The 22,757-nt window shown below is 39.8% G+C and overlaps 1 protein-coding gene across 5 annotated transcripts in view; it reads left to right on the forward strand.

The window, feature by feature from the left end:
- The window catches only part of ANLN (anillin, actin binding protein), a 141,597-nt gene that overhangs the window by 84,217 nt on the left and 34,623 nt on the right, over nucleotides 1–22,757 (forward strand). For 3 of the 5 annotated variants that reach the window (XM_050785501.1, XM_050785499.1, XM_050785500.1), the window contains exons 3-10: nucleotides 1,322–1,636; nucleotides 8,688–9,073; nucleotides 10,233–10,455; nucleotides 13,015–13,205; nucleotides 13,558–13,665; nucleotides 18,474–18,600; nucleotides 20,083–20,193; nucleotides 22,218–22,456. In XM_050785501.1, coding sequence (XP_050641458.1) covers nucleotides 1,322–1,636; nucleotides 8,688–9,073; nucleotides 10,233–10,455; nucleotides 13,015–13,205; nucleotides 13,558–13,665; nucleotides 18,474–18,600; nucleotides 20,083–20,193; nucleotides 22,218–22,456 — 1,700 coding nt within the window. The remainder of the gene's footprint in view (nucleotides 1–1,321; nucleotides 1,637–8,687; nucleotides 9,074–10,232; nucleotides 10,456–13,014; nucleotides 13,206–13,557; nucleotides 13,666–18,473; nucleotides 18,601–20,082; nucleotides 20,194–22,217; nucleotides 22,457–22,757) is intronic. The other 2 variants (XM_050785502.1, XM_050785503.1) reach the window with 1 other exon arrangement.

Raw genomic sequence — 22,757 nt, forward strand, 5'->3', positions numbered from 1 at the left:
GCTGGGCATGGTGGCACATCTATAGTCCCAGCTACGCGGGAGGCTGAGGTGGGAGGATCACTTGAGCCCAGGAGGTCGAGGCTGCAGTGAGCTGAGATTGCACCACTTCACTCCACCCTGGGTGACAGAGTGAGGCCCTATCTCAAAAAAAGAAAAAAGAGACAAGTGGAGTAGGGAAAAAATAGGTTAGAAAGTTTCATAATGTATATTTACTTAGGTTGATGTCAATAAGGGCAATCATGATTTATCCCTGATACTACTTTGGTCACTGCCAGAACATTTGGTTAGGCAATTGATGAAACTGACTTAATACGAAATGTACATTCTTTTAAAATATTAATTTTCCAGGAGATATATTGAAACTCAGTTGTAGTTAGAAATAATATGCCTTATGGTTATGATAATTTTTTTTTTTTTTTTAAATTTTAGGGCTTTTTCATTTATTTTGTAGGTGTTCATAGAAGCTTGAAATATGAAATGTTAAATATCCGTACCGGTGAATTTGTTTGGTATTGACCAGATAATTCAGTCACTTTTTCTGTCGCCTGTCATAATCCTAAACCTCAAGCCAATTGCCCTTCTAACCATGCTTATTAGTTATTTTCCATGAAAGAAAGTTTCAAAAACAGAAAACCTGGTTTCTACACTTAGCTCAGCTGTGTGACTTTAGGTGGGTAACTGAATTTCTCTAGGCTTGATATTTCTTATTTGAAGGTGAGGTGATTAGGCTGTATAATCTTTAAAATCTGTTAGAATGCTTTCTTATTCTGTGTGTATGCACTTTTTATTTACTATTGTCTTAACACTATTTAAAGTGTTACGCAATATATTTTGAAAATGTTATTTAAATGTCTTTATTTTTATTTTTCCATAAATTATTGGGGTACAGGTGGTATTTGGTTACATGAGTAAGTTCTTTAGTGGTAATTTGTGAGATTTTGGTGCACCCATCACCTGAGCGGTATACACTGCACCATATTTGTAATCTTTTATCCCTTGCTCCTGTCCCGCTCTTACCCCCAAATCCCCACAGTCCATTGCATCCGTCTTATGCCTTTGCATCCCCATAGCTTAGCTCTAAATATCTTTTCATTAAGGTTTTTATACCATAAATTATGTTTGCTTGAAAAGATCTTTCATATCAGATTTCTAAGTTGCTGAAAGAGAATGGGGTTTTACATATTTCTGGTTGTAACTAAAATCATTTAAAAGAATAGGGAGGGGTGATGTTTTATTAATTTGTTAAGTATCTACCCTCAAGTTTTTCATGCTGTGAGAAATTGCAAATTTTGAATGTCTTTTTTCCTCTTTTTTAATGTAGAGAAATCTTGTACGAAACCATCACCATCAAAAAAACGCTGTTCTGACAACACTGAAGTAGAAGTTTCTAACTTGGAAAATAAACAACCAGTTGAGTCATCGTCTGCAAAATCTTGTTCTCCAAGTCCTGTGTCTCCTCAGGTGCAGCCACAAGCAGCAGATACCGTCAATGATTCTGTGGCTGTCCCGGCATCACTGCTGGGCATGAGGAGAGGGCTGAACTCAAGATTGGAAGCAACTGCAGCCTCCTCAGTTAAAACACGTATGCAAAAACTTGCGGAGCAACGGCGCCGTTGGGATAATGATGATATGACAGGTATGAATTGTATAGATGGTATGGCCCATACATCTGTTCCAATAAGATGCAGTTTGGTATGTTAAACATTTTATCAGTTAACTCATGAAAAGTAAATGCTTTTGTTTTATCTATATGTTGAGTATCCTTTGCTTGCAAATGGTTTGTCTACCAGTAGTATACGTTGGTTTTGTTTAAACTGAAGTAGATCACAGTGAGGTTCTTGGACTAGTTCGTAGAAGCCTGATCTTATGCATTACCTTAATATCTGCAACGAAAAATAGTTGAGAACAAACTATACGTGTCATTAGCATTGCTGACCCTCAGCTCCATGTTAAAGAAATCCTATTTCATGGATTCAATAATTAAATAAACTTGAGGGACTAAGGTATGCAATGCTGTTCGGTAGGGGAGAAATAAAATGTCAAAAAATATAAATTGAGCACCTACAAAGTATATTATTATGCACAGTGCTGGAAACGAATGAAATGACTTGATCCTTGCCTTTCATGAGCCTATCATCAGAAGGGGAACCTGAGAAGTAAAGCAGCAATTATGCAACAGAGTTATTTATGCTATGATCAATTTCACTTATCGCTTGCCTTGTTACAAAAAAAAACAAAGCCTTGAGATGACTTATAAAAATATCTGTATTACAAAACAAGAAAAGTAAAGAAGTCAAGGTGAAGAGAAAATACGGGAAGGAAAAACAAAGAAGTGAAAAGTAAAGTCATTTTATTAAATGCAGACTGTAAAGTCTTCCTTTTGCTAGTGGCCCATGTGAAGACGTGAAACACTTATCAGTTACGTGACTAACAAGCTAAAAGCAGAACCATGTTTGGCACTAAGACTTGAGATTTGGCAGTAAGACCTGAGAGAACTTTCTTTCATGTGTCCTTAAATATGACTTTGTGGGAGCTAAGAAACCTATAAGGTTTCTCAAGGTAGGCAGATGTCCTGGCTCCAAGCTCAGTAGAAGCATTTCTTTTTTCTTTTCTTTTTTTTTGAGACAGAGTCTTACTCTGTCACCCAGTCTAGAGTGCAGCAGCACAGTCTTGGCTTACTGCAACTTCCGCTTCTCAGGTTCAAGTGATTCTCGTGCCTCAGCCTCCCGAGTAGCTGGGATGACAGGTGTGTGCCACCATGCCCAGCTAATTTTTTTTTGTATTTTTTAGTAGAGATGGAGTTGCACCATGTTGGCAAAACTGGTCTCGAACTCCTGACCTCAAGTAATCGCCTGCCTTGGCCTCCGAAGTGTTAGGATTTCAGTAATGAGCCACCGCACCTGGCAGTAGAAGCATTTCTAAAGTAAGCTAGCACAGTGCAGGTAGACCCCATGGTGCTTGCAGACAGCTCAGTGGCTACTGGGCCTCACCCAAGGAAGCATTCCTTAGGTGGTTCTCAGCCTGGCTGATTGTATCAGAATCACATAGACCATAGGATTAGAATTTCAGAAATGTGGTGGAACCCCAAGGTGTGCTTTTGTCTTATTTTTTTTAAAGCTCTTTAGGTAATTCTGATGCATAGCCAGAATTGAGATCAAGTGATCTGAAGAATGGGGCTGGATAGATGACAGCTATTTTAGACTGGATTAAACCAGGTGGATTACATGTATTTCAGGCAGTCTTCCATACATATCAATTCTTTTCTTTTAACTGAAATTTTGATAAGAATTAGCAGAGAGTTTAAGATTATGTTTTCTGACAGTGATGATAATAATCGCAAGAGCAAACAGTATGTAAAATGCTAGGCATTGCAAATATTTTTTATTTTAATGTAAATTTTTTTATTCTAATAGCTTTTAATTCTTATAATCTTGAGATATAAACTACTTTTATCTTCATTTTATAGAAGAGGGAAACTGGGTTCATAGAGGCTAATAAACCTGTCCTGGTTAGCCATCTCAAATTCAAATCCCAATGGTTTGACTTTAGAGCTCTTAATTCCTATGACCTGCCTGATGATTTTTTGTTTTTGTTTTTGTTTTTGAGACAGAGTCTCACTGTGTTGCCCAGGCTGGAGTGCAGTGGCATGATCTCGGGTCACTGCAACCTCCACCTTGCAGGTTCAAGCAATTCTCCTGCCTCAGCCTCCCGAGTGGCTGGGATTACAGGTGCACACCATCACACCCAGCTAATTTTTTTTTTTTTTTTTTTTTTTTTGAGACGGAGTCTTGCTCTGTCGCCCAGGCTGGAGTGCAGTGGTGCCATCTTGTCTCACTGCAAGCTCCGCCTCCCAGGTTCACGCCATTCTCCTGCCTCAGCCTCCCAAGTAGCTGGGACTACAGGTGCCCACCACAATGCCTGGCTAATTTTTTTTGTATTTTTAATAGTAGAGACGGGGTTTTACTGTGTTAGCCAGGATGGTCTCAATCTCCTGACCTCGTGATCTGCCCGCCTTGGCCTCCCAAAATGCTGGGATTACAGACGTGAGCCACCGCCCCTGGCCATTTTTGTATTTTTAGTAGAGACAGGCTTTCGCCATGTTGTCCAGGCTGGTCTTGAACTCCTGACCTCAGGTGATCCACCTGCCTCGGCCTCCCGAAGTGCTGGGATTATAGACGTGAGCCACCTCGCCCGGCCACCTGATGTTTTTTGGCACATAGCATAGTCTATGGTATCAATCAATACCTATTTATTTTAGTAGTGGTGAGGTAAGAGATAGGACTTGACTCCAGATGTGGGACTTGGACACTGAACAAGATTGAGAAATGACAACAACAAAGAAATAAGAAATTTAAAAAAAAAAAATTGAGGACTAGCTAAAACAGGGCCTAGGGGTAAGCAGCTTTCCAGTGACATGCCCACCAGTGTGCCATGTCAATTTATCATCGCCATGGCAACACCCAGGCGTTACCACCCCTTTCCATGGCAATGACCCAAAAGTTACTATCCCTTCCCTAGATATTTCTTCATAAGCTGCTGCTTAATGTGCATGCAATTAAGAGTAGGTATAAATATGACTGTAAAACTGCCCTAAACTGCTACTCTCTGCCCTGCTCTGCACAGGGAATCAAGAGAGCTATTACATTGCCTCTTCGATAAAGCTGTTTTTTTTGTTTTTTTTTTTTGAGATGGAGTCTTGCCTTGTTGCCCAGGCCAGAGTGCAGTGGCACAATCTTGGCCCACTGCAACTTCTGCCTCCCAGGTTCAAGTGATTCTCCTGCCTCAGCCTCCCGAGTAGCGGGGATTACAGGTGCATGCCACCACACCCAGCTAATTTTTTGTATTTTTAGTAGAGACGAGGTTTCACTATGTTGGCCAGGCTGGTCTCGAACTCCTGACCTCAGGTGATCCGCCTGCCTCAGCCTCCCAAAGTGCTGGGATGTGAGCCACCACATCCTGCCTGCACCTAGATTATAATATTAGCCTTCTAACTGTTCTTCCTGCTTCAAACCTCTGCCCTGTCCAGTCCCTCCTCAATTCTCACACCAGCGTGATTTTTCTAAAACACTTGCCTGCTTCTGCTTTAAACTCTCCCAGGACCTCCCCATCAACTGATTAAATTCCAATCTGGACCTGCTGCTTTTTCAAACGTATCTCTTTATTTTGACACATTCAGAATGGAAAAAAAAAATGTAACTCTTGCTTTTCTACTGCTTGCTTTAAACACCAGAATAGGATCTACTTATACACACACTCTGCTCATGTTACTTACCTCTGCTTTCCATACATTTCTGTTTTTCTGACTAGATTATCTCCATTCTCTGAAGCCAGTTGTCCTTTAGAGTTCAGCTTAAGGAGTCTCTTCCTCCAGAAAAGCCTCCCTGACCCCCTGCAATATCCTTTATATACCTCTGTTATTTTCCCTAGAATAAGCACTGTCCTATCAGCAGATGACAGTTTTATTGTCATGTTTTAGGAATGGGCTTAATAAGACCTCTAGCTCTTGTGACTATACTCTGTGGTGCATGCCTGTAATCCCAGCTACTCGGGAGGCTGAGGCAGGAGAATCTCTTGAACAGGAGGCGGAGGTTGCAGTGAGCCGAGATCGTGCTATTACATTCCAGCCTGGGCAACAAGAGCAAAACTCTTTCTTAAAAAATAAAATAAAGTAAAATATAATCTAGTTGCAAAGAGTGAAGGACTGTGGAAATGAAGAGAAGAAGCTGGATTTGAGAGATATAGGAAACAGACTCTAGGACCTAATGACTGGATGGTGGAGGATGAGGGAGAAGGGAGGAAGAGGTCAGATTCCTGGCCCCAGTGACTGGATAGTTAGCGATGTCTTTTCCTAAGATGTGGAGGAATATGTTCAGGGCAATTTCACCTTCAGATATGTTATTTGGGATATCTGGGCGAGCCAAATGGAGGTATTTGGTAGTTGGAAGACTGTGAAGGATAAGCCAGGAAGGACAGTAGAGAATGATGTCACAAATAGAAAGCGAGTGATATATTTTAGAGATGTCAAGAAATACAAAGCCTGCAAAGTGTGAACTGGCATCTAGTGACAATGACAAAACCAACTTCAGGGCAGTGGTACAGGCAGAAGTTCAGTTGAGTGAGTTAAGTGGTGAGTGAATATTGTGTAGGGAAAGAGGGCCAGTAGTTAAAGAGGATGTATATCAATGAGGGGATGTTTATTTTTTTTTTGAGACGGCCTCGCCTCATCGCTCAGGCTGGAGTGCAGTGGTAACGCTCTCAGCTCGCTGCAACCTCCTCCACCTCCCAGGCTCTAGCGATCCTCCCACCTCAGTGTCCCAAGTAGCTGGGACTAAAGGCGCAACACCAAGCCCAGCTAAGTTTTGCATTTTTTATAGAGACGGGATTTTGCCATGTTGCCAAGGCTGGTCTCGAAGTCCTGAGTTCAAGCAATCCACCCTCCTTGGCCTCCCAAAGTGGTGGGATTACAGGCGTGAGCCCGCCACTCCTTGCCAGGATGTATATTTGTTTGTTTATGAGAGGGAGTCTTGCTCTGTCACCGAGGCTAGAGTGCAATGGCACAATCTTGGCTCACTGCAACCTCCACCTCCTGGGTTCAAGCAATTCCTCTGCCTCAGCCTCCCGAATAGCTGAGATTATAGGCACCCGTCACCGCGTGTGGCTAATTTTGTGTTTTAGTAGAGACGGAGTTTCACCATGTCAATTAGGCTGGTCTCGAACTCCTGACCTCAAATGATCTGCCTGCCTCGGCCTCCCAAAGTGCTGGGATTACAGGCTTGGGCCCTTCGCGCCTTGCCGGTATGTTTATTTCTAAGGTGAGAGAAACTTGAGAATCCAGTAGTCTCCCCACTTATCTGCTGGGTATATGTTCCACGACCACCAGTGGACGTCTGAAACCTCAGACAGTACGGAACCCGATTGCCATCATTCATACCATCTTTCTGTGCATCTTCCACCTGGAAATGTAATGCCTTTTCCATCTTAACTAAGCACTTACACACACTGTGGCCATAACTTTCGCAGTTTGAGGTACGACAGCAAAACTCCATGAATTTCTTTTATCTTCCTCACAATTTCATGGATAGAAGATTCATTTTTACCATAGATCTTAGCAAACTCAGCATATTTTCTTTCCTTATTAAGTCGAGAACTTTAACCTTTGGACTTCGAGAAAGCACTTTACGGCTTCTCTTAGGCGTATCCGAATTGCCAGCATCACTGCTACTGCTCTTGTGCTTTGGGGACATCATTAGGGCAGATAAAGGCTACTTGAACACAAGCACTGCATCCTCCAGTAGTCGATCTGATAACCAAGATGGCTACAAAGTGATTATGGGGCGGGTGGCGTCTACAGTGTGGATATGCTGGACAAAGGATTCATATCCTGGTCAGATGGTGCAAGATTTCATCATGCTACTCAGAACAGTGTGCAGTTTAAAACTTATGAATTGTTTATTTCTGGAATTTTCCATTTAATATTTTTAGACAACAGTTGACTGCTGGTAAGGAAACTGGGAACGTGAAACTGAAGATAAGGGTTGGGCTACTGTATGGTCATATACCACATATTGATGTTTTGGTCAGTGGTAGACTGCATATACAATGGTAGTCTCATAAGATTATAATGTACTTTTAATGTGCTTTTTCTATATTTAGATGTTTGCTTCCCATTGTGGTACAGTTGCCTGCAGTATTCAGTAGAGTAGCATGCTGTACAGGTTTTTAGCCTAGGAGCAATAGGTTTTACCACATATCCTAACTATATAGTAGACTACACCATGTTTGTGGAAGTGCTCTCTGTGATGTACACATAACAAAATCACCTCATGATGCATTTCTCAGACTGTATCCCCATTGTTAAACAACTCATAACTGTGTTTATGTGCAGAGAAGAGTTTGTAGAGAAGGAGGGGGCTTATTTCGAGCAAGATCCCTGAGAAGGTTTTGGAGGTGCAAAACTGAAAATTCAGCAGAAGTAGAAGCTTTGGACAGGAGGAATTCCTCTTTCCTTGATTGAATTTGTGGAGTAGGAACTGTTGTGAACCTTGGATTCCCTATATACATGCCCTAGGGAAGGCCTAGATTCTTCATCAGTTAAATATCACTATTTGGGATTTCTCTCCAAATGAAGTAACTATCCAGGAAAACATTTGGTTGTTTTTGATTTGATCTAACCCTGTGCTACCCAATACAGAAGACACTAGCCATATGTGGATGTTTAAGTTAATTAAAATGAAATGAAATGTCGTTTATCAGCTGCTCTAGCCACATTTCAAGTGTTCATTAGTCACAAGTGGCTAATGGTTACAGCATTATTGCTGCTGTACAGCAATAGTCTAATCCATTTTTAAAACAAAAAGTTTCTGTGAGATACATAATTTTAAATTGTGCAATGTTATATATAACACCATGAATTCATTCTAAAAATATAGCCTTTCTTCTTCATGATCCATCGAAAAATGGAAAAAATAGGTATAATAGGTTTTTTTTAAATGTTGGATTTAATATCATTTGATTTAAAAAGATAATGTCAAATTTAAATATCTCGATAGTTTCATGCATGCTAGAACTTTTCACTGGTTCTTAAACCTATTAATCTCATTTAAAAATTCTGCATAGAGTGATCCTGGTTTTTACATAAATATTACTCTTAAACGTGGTTTTTAACTCTTTTCTGAAAACATTTTCAGATGATATTCCTGAAAGCTCACTCTTCTCACCAATGCCGTCAGAGGAAAAGGCTGCTTCCCCTCCCAAACCACCACTTTCAAATGCCTCAGCAGCTCCAGTTGGGAGAAGGGGCCGTCTGGCCAACCTTGCTGCAACTATTTGCTCCTGGGAAGATGATGTAAATCACTCATTTGCAAAACAAAACAGTGTACAAGAACAGCCTGGTACCACTTGTTTATCCAAATTTTCCTCTGCAAGTGGAGCATCTGCTAGGATCAATAGCAGCAGTGTTAAGCAGGAAGCTACATGCTGTTCCCAAAGGGATGGCGATGGCTCTTTGAATAAAGCCCCATCCTCAAGTGCTGATGATGCAGCTTTGGTTAATGCCTCAATTTCCAGCTCTGTGGTAAGTCAATATCATTTTGGTCTTTGGAAGCCTTTTCTTTTTTTGTTATGAGTGGTATAATACATCTGTGTGTATGTACAGGTGGATGGGTGGATATGTGTTTTATAATAGGTGCATAGTGAGTTTATATGTATTTGTAAGATAGCAGTTTCTTAGAAAGTGAAAATCGTTAAGTTGGGTACCCTATCCCAAGATCAATTAGCAGTTGACAGCTGAAGTTATACTAATTTGATGCAAATCCAGTCTATAATGGAATGATAGAGCCTCTTCTTAGTCATTAAGGAGAGCACTGAAAATTAAGTCCTCTGTTATAATGCTTTAAATATATATATATGAGAAATTTATATAAATTTATCAAATATTTCTGAAAAGATGTATAACAAATTAGTAGCTATAGTTGCCTCCGGGAAGGCAAATTGCCAAACAGGGTATGATACTTTCACCGTATATCCTTTTGAAATGTTTGAAACTTTTACTTTGTGCATGTATTACCTCAACAGTTTTCAAAAAACAATCTTAAAAGGAAAAATAATTTTGTGTTTCTGACCATTGTCTTTTAGTGTACAGCTAGGCTTTAGAATTAGACCTGCATTGAATCCTAGCTCTACCACATAATTAGAAGTGTGACTTTGGACAAGGTGCTTAATATTGCAAGGCTTTATTTTTCTGTATGTAAAATAGGAAAAAAAAGATTATTTGGAGGGTTAATAAGAGTCATAAAACACTTAGCACAGTACCTGGCTATGTATAAGTACTTAATTTATTAACCATCAAGTACATGATACTATTTTGTTAAATTTTTATTGACTTAATTAAAATGTAATTTGGTCTAATATGGTTAAAAATTTGATAAAGGTACTAGTGCAATAATATGAATAAAACTTTTTTTTAAAATAGTGATCGTACTGCTAATACTTAATTACCCATGAATACATTATGCAGACTAACCCACATATTATAATTTAAATGATAGCATTTTTTAAGTTGGGTATTTTTCCCAAATCTTTCATATTTGTTTGATCTATTAGAGAGCAAAATCATTTCATTTTCATAAATCTTACATAAAGGCTATCAAGTAAATAGGACTTGAATTGTTTTGTTATAGGATTACTTTTAGATATTGTGAATGTTGTTTACCCTAGGCGTTTTCATGTTTCAGAAACCTACTTCTTCTCCAGTGAAATCTACTACATCTATCACTGATGCTAAAAGTTGTGAGGGACAAAATCCTGAACTTCCAAAAACTCCTATTAGTCCTCTGAAAACGGAGGTATCGAAACCAATTGTGAAGTCAACTTTACCCCAGACAGTTCCGTCCAAAGGAGAACTAAATAGAGAAATTTGTCTGCAATCTCAATCTAAAGACAAATCTACAACACCAGGTTACGTATTTATAAAAAATTTAAAATTATTGCTGACTATATTCAGGATATCTATTCTCAACATTTTAAATATCCAGTTGTGAATGGTACAGCAATGGTTTGCCAGGGCCAGTGCCTGAATGTTCCAAATGAGACCTCAGCTTTAGTTGATTCAATGAATATTTATTAATGTAGACTAGCCTATTTACTGGTCAAATGACTTAATATGTTACATTTTAACAGTTTAAACATGCTTTTTCCAGGATGATCTTGCTAGATTTTATTTTCTATATTTTTTGATTCAGACAAAGCATATTTAACTGGAAATCACAGTTTAGGGGCATAATGGAGAAACATTCTTGTAGCCAAGGGTGCAGAGCAGTGCTTCTCAATCTTGAGTATGAAGGCACCTCTAATAGCAGAGAGAAGTGAATGTGCATATGAATGACTCCACCTCTAATTTTATTTATTAAATTGATAAATGGTAGAAATATTTGAAAAAATTGCTGTTTATTGGTAAATAATATATATATTTTGGAAGTACATTTGATGATTTAATATATTCATATAATTTGTAAATATCAAATCAGTGTAATGAGGATATCCATCACCTTAAATACTTGTCTTTATGCTAGAAACATTTGAATTCTTCTCTTGTAGCTATTTTGAAGTATACAATAGATTATTGTAAACTATAGCAGCCTACTGATCTATCAAACACTGGGTCTTTTTTGTTCTGCCAAACTGTATATTTGTACTCATTAATCAACCTCTCTTCATCCCCCAATTATATCTATCTGTGTATATATTGTGTGTGAGCATTTACATATAAAAGTTCAAAATTTCTTGCCATAGTAAACTGATACTCCAGGAAATGCCATATTTATCTTGTGGTGATTTATATCTTCTGGCACACTTCCACATGCTGTTAATTGAGAAACACAGGACTAAAATATATGGTAATCGAGTTTATTCTGAACTGTGTTCATTTTCATTGGAAATACTTTTAATTCTAAGGTTTAACTTTCTGAAAATACAACCTCTGCAGAAACTATAGTTCATCATAAAGGGGCAGTAAACAGAAATGAGAGTGGGGAAGCGGTTATGGGGTAGGTAGAAATCAGCAATTTCCAGTTGAGCTGGAATGAGAATTAGAAACAATAGCAAGATCCCCAGATGGAATAGGACTAGTTAGTCCCAATTTTCTAAAGACTCAACGCTTAGATAAGAAGCATGTGTTTTAATTGTTCTTGACTACTGGATATACCCAGAATCACATTTCCAGGGTTTCAGAGATATTTATTTTAGATACTTCACTGCATTCTTAATGGACTCTAGTTTGGAATATGGCCTGAAGTAGTAATAAGTGACAGGTGAAGTCCTCAAATTATGGCCATGGCTCAAATTCTACTCTTTGCTTGTTTTTGCAAATAAAGTTTTATTGGAGCACAGTCACACCCATTTACTTACATATTGTCTGTGGTTGCTTTCATTCTGTAATGCAGACCAGAATAATTGTGACAGAGGCCATATGGCCCACAAAGCTCAAAATATTTAGTGCCTGGCCCTTTACAGGAAAATATATGCTAATCTCTGATATAGATAAGCCTATTTTTATGTAATACAACCTTAGAATCCTCTTGATGGGAGTGATATATGCCCCATTTGCCCTATTTTAAATTTACTTCATACTGTTTCAAATGAGTGCTGTGGAGTTTTTTGTTTTGTTTTGTTTTGCTGTTTTTGTTTTTGAGACAGGGTCTCACTTTGTCACCCAGGATGGAGTGCAGTGAGTGGCATGATCTCAGCTCACTGCAGCCTCAACCTCCCAGATTCAAGCAATCCTCCTGCCTCAGCCCACCAAGTAGCTGGGATTATAGGCATGCCACTACACCTGGCTAATTTTTGTATTTTTTATAGAGATGGGGTTCCTCCATGTTGCTCGGGCTGGTCTCGAACTCCTGAGCTCAAGAGATCCACCTGCCTCGGTCTCCCAGAGTACTAGGATTACAGGTGTGAGCCACTGTGCCCAACCGAATACTATTTTAAGATACTGTAAAATCAAGGTGTCCTTTTGATAAAATGAATAATCTCTAGTTTTCCTTCTGAAGGAGAAAAAGGAAAAATTCCCTTATTTTCATGTTAGGCTTCCTAAAAGCAAGATAAAATAAATTGACTATAGAAATGTAAGTTATTGGAAGTTACCATGGCCAGCACACTTGGTGATGAAGGTAGATTTATTAATATATATACAGTTAATTTCTAATTATTTAAATTCTGGTTGTTCAGTTTGGGAGTTTTCTAAGCCTTACTGCTCTCTCCTCATTCTACCTTTTTAAAATTATTATTATTTTTTAAATAACTGAATTCTATGAGTAGGTTTTAGGGCATGTACTTAAATAGAATAGTAAAGTAAACTTTTTAAAATTTTGAAGTATTTTTATAGTTTACTTTGTGAATGAATATTCCTGATAAAATCAAAGCATTTTGAAGCTGTAATGTAGTTTAGAACTTTTTCCATAGAAATCATAATAATTTTTTATTTTGAATAGCCTCCAAAAATGTGTGTGTTTTCTGTAGGAGGAGCAGGAATTAAGCCTTTCCTGGAACGCTTTGGAGAGCGTTGTCAAGAACACAGCAAAGAAAGTCCAGCTCGTAGCACACCCCATAGAACCCCTATTATTACTCCAAATACAAAGGCCATCCAAGAAAGATTATTCAAGCAAGACACATCTTCATCTACTACCCATTTAGCACAACAGCTCAAGCAGGTATGATGTACTGTATTTAACATTATTCATCACATGATACCTGCATATAACCTAGAAATCAAAATGGGTTCTGATGCCAGTCTTTTTGACTGAGATAAGTAGCATCTTGATTTTGTTTCGCTAATTTCAGACAAGAGCGGGCACATTCAGGGTGGTATGGCCGTAGACAGTATCACTCATTTCAAATTAGAAATATTGTCATGAATTCCATGTGTATTGTGAACTTTTTAAACTGCCAACTGTTTAAACCTTTTAAACAGTTTAAAACTGAAAACAAGGAAAATTTTAGTAGTGTTTGGATGTTAAACATGCTACTGGCTCCTGTGTAAAATACAGCTTTTGATGGGTTTAGGAACGTCAAAAAGAACTAGCATGTCTTCGTGGCCGATTTGACAAGGGCAATATATGGAGTGCAGAAAAAGGCGGAAACTCAAAAAGCAAACAACTAGAAACCAAACAGGTAATGTAAACAAGAAATATAAAAGCGGACGTGGTCCCCAAATAGTATTGGGATCTAATTTGTAGTTCTGTATTGGCAAATAATTCTTTATAGACTTTTCTGTTCCAATTAACTCTGTCACTTTTTGCCTATAAATCCCTTAAATGTGCAAGCAATTCTGCTTTTCTTGTGATATTTTCTATTTCAGTGGAACTCTTCACCATATTCATTGATGACCTTAAAATCAAATTTTATGAAAATTATTTTCATCATTCATTTGATTTCAGAGTCTACTTAACTTTCCACTTAGATGCTGGTTCTGAAATATTTCTGAGAATCTACTTTTCTCATTGATGACTGTATACTTTTCCCTACACACCATGTCTTTAGACTATCTGGGATCCTTTCAGTCACCACACACCTCCCAGATTGCTCTTTATTCTGGTCAAGGTTCGTTAATCAGCCTTCAACAAAATCTCTACGATGTAAGCTGTGTTCTGTTTCATTTACGTGTCTTCAAAGTACTGTGTTAGGATATGTTTTTAAGCTAATAGAATTGTATTTACAGTGGGGACTAATAGAAAGTAAAACAACAGTAAATTTAACCAGTATTCTTTGAGAGAGATCTACTTGACTGATTTATCAGTTCACTTGCTTAACAAATCACATTTCCCAGAGTTCTGATCTCAACCTTTTTTTCTCAGTTGCTCTGGAATATCTCTTCCCTGTCCACATACCTAGATTCCGATAAGCACTGAAATGCTGATGATGTTCAGCTCCACTGTGCTGATCTCTCTCCTGAGCTCTAGGTGTGGTTGGCTAGCAGAGCCTGCTATGCTTTGCTGTAGTATCTTCCCCTTGTAGTCTGTCTTCTCTTGTTGGTTTACTCTATACCTCATCATCTAAAACAATCTGGAAGTTCTTCCTTGGATTCTTCCTCTTGTTTACGGTGTCTTCCCATCTTCTTGACCCAGCACACATATGCATAAACACACACGTGCAGCGATTAGTTTTCTAAATCTGTCACCAACCTGCCTCGTCTTCTATATTTTCCTCTGCTATTACCAAAGTTACTGCCGTAGCTTTATACTGAACACCCTGCTTCTAGTGTCGCTACTCTCCAATCCACCTTACCAGTTGCTGCCAGAGAAATATATATATATATATATAAAATTTTTGTTTTTGAAACGGAGTTTCACTCCTGTTGCCCAGACTGGAGTACGGGGCGTGATCCTGGCTCACCGCAACCTCTGTCTCCCAGGTTCAAGTGATTCTTCTGCCTCAGCCTCCTGAGTAGCTGAGATTACAGGTGCGTGCCACAATGCCTGACTAATTTTGTATTTTTAGTAGAGACGGAGTTTCTCCATGTTGGTCAGGCTGGTCTTGAACTCCTAACCTCAGGTGATCCGCCCGCCCCAGCCTCCCAAAGTGCTGGGGTTACAGGCATGAGCCACTGCACCCGGCCGAGAAATATTTTTAAAAGTTGCATATTCATGTATTCACTTGCTTAAAATCTTGGAGTGCTCCCCATAGTTGTCATCAGAAAAATTCACAAACTGCTTGGCTTGACATATAGAATGATTCCTCACCTGACGCCTCCCCACTGCTCCTCCACAGGTATGTGTCAGTCCTGCCATGCAGGCTATTTGCAGTTTCTCAAATATACCTATGTTTTTGTTTTTTGTTTTTTTTGAGATGGAGTCTCGCTCTGTCACCCAGGCTGGAGCGCAGTGGGCGATCTCGGCTCACTGCAAGCTCCACTTCCCAGGTTCACGCCATTCTCCTGCCTCAGCCTCCCAAGTAGCTGGGACTACAGGCTCCTGCCACCATGCCCGGCTAATTTTTTGTATTTTTAGTAGAGATGGGGTTTCACCGTGTTATCCAGGATGGTCTCGATCTCCTGACCTCATGATCCGCCCGCCTCGGCCTCCCAAAGTGCTGGGATTACAGGTGTGAGCCATCACACCCGGCCAAATATGCCATGTTTTCACATCTCTCTGCCTTTGACTTCTGTTATCTGTCAGGAATATCTCCCTGGTGAGCTCACACTTCATTAAGAATAGGTCAAACATTAATCCCCTCTGGGAATTCTTCCTTGGCCCTTTTCTCAAAGAGTCCCACTTTTTTTACCCATGTCATCCTGTGTATACCTCAACTAGAATATTTATCTTCCCATGAATGTTGTAAGTTTGCATTCCACCACTGCCTATGGGAGTCTTCTCTACCTGTGTTCTTAGTGCTTGACTCAGAGTTAGGAGCTCAACAAACTTGTATTTGAAGGAAGGAAGAAATATACTTGCTGATCTTTCCCATCAGCATATAACAAGCTGTTATCTGCCATCTGAAAACAAAAACAACTCTCGGGACCTCGTTCCCCTCCTTTTCTTTGCCTCCTTTTCATGCAGACTCTTCTACAAGTTATTTCTACTTGTTGCTTTCAGGTTTCCTCCTTCTCTCTAGAACTCTCTGCTTAAGCTTTGCTATCACTCCTTCCACAGAGTCAGTATCCTTATCACATTTGTCAGTGATCTTCACCTACTAATCAATTTTCAGTTGATTAGTAGCATTTGACATTGTCGATCACTCTTCTATTGGGAGTGCCTTCTTCACCTGGTTGCCAGCATATCATATTCTCATGGCTTTCCGCCTGTGTCTAGAAAGTATAGAGCAGGGTTCTTAAAGTATTTTGTACTAAATAATTCCCAATAAACCTGTGAAATTCCTCCCAGAAAGTTGCACATATAAGAGCTAGGAGGAAAATGCAGTTGAAGGCAGTGTTTTTAAAGTCAAGGGGCTGGGTGCGGTGGCTCATGCCTGTAATCCCAGCACTTTGGGAGGCTGAGGCAGGTGGATCACTTGAAGTCAGGAGTTTGAGACCAGCCTGGCCAACATGGTAAAAACCCATCTCTACTAAAAATACAAAAAAATTTAGCCAGGCATGGTGGCGGGTGCCTGTAATCCCAGCTACTCAGGAGACTGAGATGGGAGAATCCCTTGAACACAGGAGACGGAGGTTTCAGTGAGCCGAGATTGCACCACTGCACTCCAGCCCAGGCGATAGTGTGAGACTCTCTCTCAAAAAAAAGAGAAATAAAGTCAAGGGAAGAAAGAAAACTTTTGAGGAGGAAGGAGTGGTTGGTATTGTCATGTTTCAAATGTGGGATAAGCCAAATCCACTGGGTTTTGAAGTGAGAAGTTTGCTGTAACGTGGCAAAGAGCAGTGTTAGTGAAGAGGTGAAGGTGGCATGCAGGTGGTGCTGAGTGGAGGAGGGAACGGGCATGAGGAGCAGGGCCAATGAGTGCAGGCATTTCTTAGAAGAAGTTTGGTCCTAGTGGAGGGGAGAAAGGAGGTAGTGACTAGAGGAGATGAAGAAAAGTATGGTTTGTATGTGTTTTGTCCTTTCTAAGACCTAAGTCAATTTGTGTGATGGGATAAGGGGTGACAATTAATGGGATGAGGTGAGAATGGATGAACTCAGCACAGTGAAGGGAACAGAACTGATGAGGACAATCTCCTGTGATGAAAAGGAAAGAGGAAAGTAGCATGTAGGTATGCTGGTAGTCTTAGAGCTATGAGAGCAAACACTGATGGGCTTTCTGCTGAAACCTCCTGTTTCATTCATCCTTAGGAAAGGGAAGGTGACAGGGAAATAGTGTGGAGGAAAGAAGAGAGAGCTAACTCAGACATAGGAAGAATAGGGGGTAGTGTTGAGACTTAGTTGAGATGAGACCATACGTTTTGTAGTGGAACCATTTGATAATTTACTATGCTTTTAGTGTTTTTTAAACATTTTTGCGTATTTTTTTAATCCACTCATCTTCACACTAATTACATTGCTTTTACACATCCAAAGCTGCTTCTAACTTGAGAGACTATTAATAAGTCTGGAACTAGACCTGGAACAAGAGTACCTGGGTTTGTATACTGGCTCTGCCAGTCACTAACTGTGTGCAAGATACTTAACTTTTTTGTGTCTTAGCTCTCTCATCTGTAAAATGGAGATACTAGTACCTAACGTAGAGGGTTATTGGGAAGATTAAGTGAGGCAATAGATATAAGGTGCTTAGAAAGGTGGCTGGCACATATTGAGCTCTGTGTAAGTATTAGCTGCCTTTATCTTTACTCTTATTTGATGATTTCTACTATGACTTTATTCATAAAGTCTTCTTTTATTTCTTTGATGAAATAATCTGTACAACAATATAGTCTTTAAACACGCAAAAAAAAAATAGTGAATGTTCCTCTTAAATAACCTTGCTAATGAATAAAAAGACTCAGATGAGGGAAAGATTTCTTCTCTTCTTTCGTTACCTTCTGATCTTTTTTTGTCCTTGTTTTCTCTTGCTCTTGCCCTCTGGGTAACTGATAGTTAAATGGAATCCTGATGTGTAGGAGCTGTCGCCAGATGTTATAGGTGTGGGTTTAGATAAGGGGTGATATAGGGGTGGGTGTTTTTCCCTTTTATGGCTTTCAGTTTGTTTTTTTGTTGTTATTTTGTTTTATTTTACCAAATACCCAGACTTCATGGAGAGGCTTTCACTTTTATTGGCTTATCTAAAACTGCGCCCTGATGTGAATTTTTGTTCTTTCTTGCCACCTCCTCTCCAAAAGAGATTTTACATACTGAGAATTACCAAGAATGTGAACTAGCACTGAGGACTTGTTGTGTTCTAAACAAGACTGGGCCTATTCACACACACTGTTTCTTTTGTTCTAAGGAAACTTATACAGAGTAATATTTAATAATAATCTTGTTTCATTTAATAACATAGAAATAAAATCTATAGTTTTGAGAAATGAAATTTACTTTTTCATTTGCTTTTTGCAGGAAACTCACTGTCAGAGCACTCCCCTCAAAAAACACCAAGGTGTTTCAAAAACTCAGTCACTTCCAGTAACAGAAAAGGTGACAGAAAACCAGACACCAGCCAAAATTTCCAGTACAGAACCTACAGGTCAGTGTTTCTAGATTGTTCATGGTTAGTATGTAGAAACTCAAATGATTTTGTGTGTTGATTTTGTATTCTGTAACTTTGCTGGATTTGTTCAACGGTTTTTTGGGGAATCTTTAGGGTTTTCTTTCTTTTTTTGTTTTTCTTTGAGATGGAGTCTCGCCTTGTCACCCACGCTGGAGTGCAATGGTGCAATCTCAGCTCACTGCAACCCCCGCCTCCTGGGTTCAAACGATTCTCCTGCCTCAGCCTCCCGAGTAGCTGGGATTACAGGTGCCTGCCACCACGCCAAGCTAATTTTTGTATTTTTAGTACAGACGGGGTTTCATCATGTCGGCCAGGCTGGTCTGAAACTCCTGACCTCATGATCCGCTTGCCTCGGCCTCCCAAAGTACTGGGATTATGGGGGTGAGCCACTGCGCTCAGACCAGGGTTTTCTACATATATGGTCATGTGATCTGTGAATAGAGATAATTTTACTTCTTCCTTTCTAATTCAGGTGCCTTTTATTTTCTTGCATAATTGCTCTGGCTGGGACTTTCAATGCTGTGTTGAATAGAAGTCATTAAAACAGGCATCTTTGTCTTGTTCCTCATCTTAGAGGAAAAGCTTTTAATCCTTCACTGTTGAGTATAATGTTAGCTGAGGGCTTTTCATATATGGCCTTTGTTATGTTGTGTACCTTCCTTCTATTCCTAGTTTGTTTTGTTTTGTTTTGTTTTGTTTTGTTTTTTGAGATGGAGTCTTGCTCTGTCGCCCAGGCTTGAGTGCAGTGGTGCGATCTTGGCTCACTGCAAGCTCCGCCTCCCGGGTTCACTCCATTCTCCTGCCTCAGCCTCCTGAGTAGCTGGGACTACAGGTACCCGCCCCACGCCTGGCTAATTTCTTTTTGTATTTTTAGTAGAGACGAGGTTTCACCATTAGCCAGGATGGTTTCAGTCTGCTGACCTCGTGATCTGCCCGCCTCGGCCTCCCAAAGTGCTGGGATTACAGGCTTGAGCCACCGTGCCTGGCCTGACACTTTGTTTTTAAAGTAAAAAACAAATTGCAGACTAGTATATATGGTATGATCACAGAACGAAACAAAATGGTATGTAAATATGCATACCTAGGGGGAAACTGGAAAAACAAACAATAACCTGGTAATATTGCTGTCCCATTTCTCTCTCGATGGGGGAAAAGTTAACGCATTTATGCCTAGTGTTCTGTTATTGGAATGTTAAGCTTGTGGGAGTTACTTATATCCTACTGCTCACGGTTGTCACCGAGGTCTGATTTTTCACAAAAAAAATTTGCAACCTCTGGCATAAATGGGTTAAGAGAGGACAGGTATTCAGGGAGGGATGTTTCTATACATTTCTGGGTTTGAATATTTTAAAACAAATACATAGTTTTATAATCAGAAAAAAAGACACAAGATTCCTTAACTAGAAAATTATAGGTTCTTATATATATATTAATGTGATCTTTCTTAAACATTTTTAGGTTTCACTGAATGCAAAATGACGAAATCTAGCCCTTTGAAAATAACATTGTTTTTAGAAGAGGACAAATCCTTAAAAGTAACATCAGACCCAAAGGTTGAGCAGAAAATTGGTTGGTTTTTATTTTTTATTTATTATTAACTTTGCACATACTATAGGAAATGATATATTGATAGAAGCACATATTCAAATTGAGAGTGTCTCTGTTTTTTTAATTAAATCAGAATATACTGTAGCTTCTACCAAGATGTGGTACTGTTCACAGTTACTGCTAGCTCACAGGCATCTGTGAAAGTGTGGTTAAGACCCTCACTGACTTTCACAGAGATAGGAAAGGTGTTGCCCTCCCACACTGTGTACTGGTAGAGGGGTGTTTCAGGGAAAACCTCTCTGGGACCGTGTTTTCCTCTGTTTTCGTAGCACCACATCAATCATCAACACAGAAGACTTTTGTGACCAGTTCAATTCAACTCAATTCTGACACTAGCTACATGGAGGTAGTGTCAGATCCCACAGGTTGGGGACTCAGTCCCCAAGACTGCCTCCTCTCCTTCAGATACTAGTTGCAAGTCCAGGCCTCTCAAACTTCTTTTTTTTTTTTTTTTTTTTTTTTTTTTTTTTTTTTTTTAAGACAGAGTCTTACTCCGTTACACAGGCTAGAGTACAGTGGCATGATCTCGGCTCACTGCAACCTCCGCCTCTCAGGTTCAAGCGATTCTCCTGCCTCAGCCTCCTGGGACCCCAGGCGCGCACCCCCAAACCCGGCTAATTTTTGTATTTTTAGTAGAGACGGGGTTTCACCATATTGGCCAGGCTGGTCTCGAACTCCTGACCTCGTGATCTACCCGCCTTGTCCTCCCAAAGTGCTGGGATTACAGGCATGAGCCACCACACCTGGCCCAGGCCTCTTAAACTTCTAACCGACCAGCTTCAAGCTGAGGTTTCTGTGACCCCCTCTTTAGCTTTGATTAATTGGCTCACAGAACTCTGGGAAATACTTACGTTTACTGCTTTATTATAAAGGATATGGGTGAAGTATAGGGAAGGGGGCATGGAGCTTCCATTGCCTTCCCTGGGTACCACCCTCCAGGAACCTCTACTTGTTCAGTTATCCAGAAGCTCCCTGAACCCAGTTCTCTTTGGTTTCACTGGAAGCTTCATAAAGTCAGCATTCCCTCCCCCAGGGTATGAGGCTGGATCCTCTCTGGTGGGGGGTGCGGGGGGTGAGGGGTCTTCTTAAGAACCACAGTGAGAAAGATGGGAGAAGATTAGAGACCTGCCTTGGGGCAGGTGAAAGGAGGGCAGGAGAATTCTGTTTCCTGTGAGGCCTAATACACCCAGCATTATAATGAAAGACAGTAACTAGGGATATGGCCGTTATGAAAGAGGAATCATGGATGAAAACCAGTATATATCATAATAGGGTGTTAGCAGCCCTGAAGATTATTATCGAACCCTGCTCTAAGTGACCTTAATAGTTTCCTATTATTGACTGCTGTGTGAAAGGGTAGCTCTCAACAATAGAAAAGGTCATTTGAGAGAATATTTTTTGAAAGTCTGAAGTCTTTGGCTATTATTCTACATTTGAGTTCTTAATGCTCTTACTTAAACACAAAGTATTAAATCAGTTTTGATAGACCCAATATTCATTTCTTTTTTTTCCTGAGACAGAGTTTCGCTCTTGTCACTCAGGTTAGAGTGCAATGGCACCATCTGCGCTCACTGCAACCTCTGCCTCCTGGGTTCAAATGATTCTCCTGTCTCAGCCTCCTGAGTAGCTGGGATTACAGACACCTATCACCACGCCTGGCTAATTTTTTTTTTGTATTTTTAGTGGAGATGGGGTTTCGCCATGTTGGCCAGACTTGTCTCGAACTCCTGACTTCAGTTGATCTGCCTGCCTTGGCCTCCCAAAGTGCTGGGATTACCAATATTCATTTCTTAGAAAGTGTTATTGAAACTGAAGATTATCTTGGTTTCATTTATTAGTAGTATTTGCTTATTTTTCTTTTTAGGAGGTGCTTTTTTAAGGCATTTTTCCTATTTAGTAAGAATACGAATATTAAATTTTCTTTGTTATGCCTTTAATTCTTAAATGTCTGAGTCACAGTATCCACCTATTGAAATATTTTTCAGACGTGATACGTGAAATTGAGATGAGTGCGGATAATGATGATGATATCAATAGTTCAAAAGTAATTAATGACATCTTCAGTGATGTCCTAGAGGAAGGTGAACTAGATGTGGAGAAGAGCCAGGAGGAGATGGATCAAGCATTAGCAGAAAGCAGCGAAGAACAGGAAGATGCACTGAATATCTCCTCAATGTCTTTACTTGCACCGTTGGCACAAACAGTTGGTGTGATAAGTCCAGAGGTAAGAGAAGGCTAACTAAACAGGCCCACGATATAAGTAAACTAAGTAGTTTCATATCTCCCCTTTCTCTTGTTGACAGATGGGCATTTGGCTCTGTAGCCAAGGGGGTTTTGCAAACCTCTAGTCAGTTCTCTTAAAAGAAACCTTAAAACTCTTGAGTGGTTTCCTTTTGACCTTAGATGAAATCCAAACAGTAACATGGCTTAAAAGGCCAGACATTTGGGCTCAGCTTTTGGCTCTGCCATTTACTGACTGTTTATTGGTCAGGTTATTTAACCTCTCTATGCCACTGTTTCCTCTT

This window comes from Macaca thibetana, chromosome 3, assembly GCF_024542745.1.
Source record: "Macaca thibetana thibetana isolate TM-01 chromosome 3, ASM2454274v1, whole genome shotgun sequence".
Taxonomy (NCBI): domain Eukaryota; kingdom Metazoa; phylum Chordata; class Mammalia; order Primates; family Cercopithecidae; genus Macaca; species Macaca thibetana.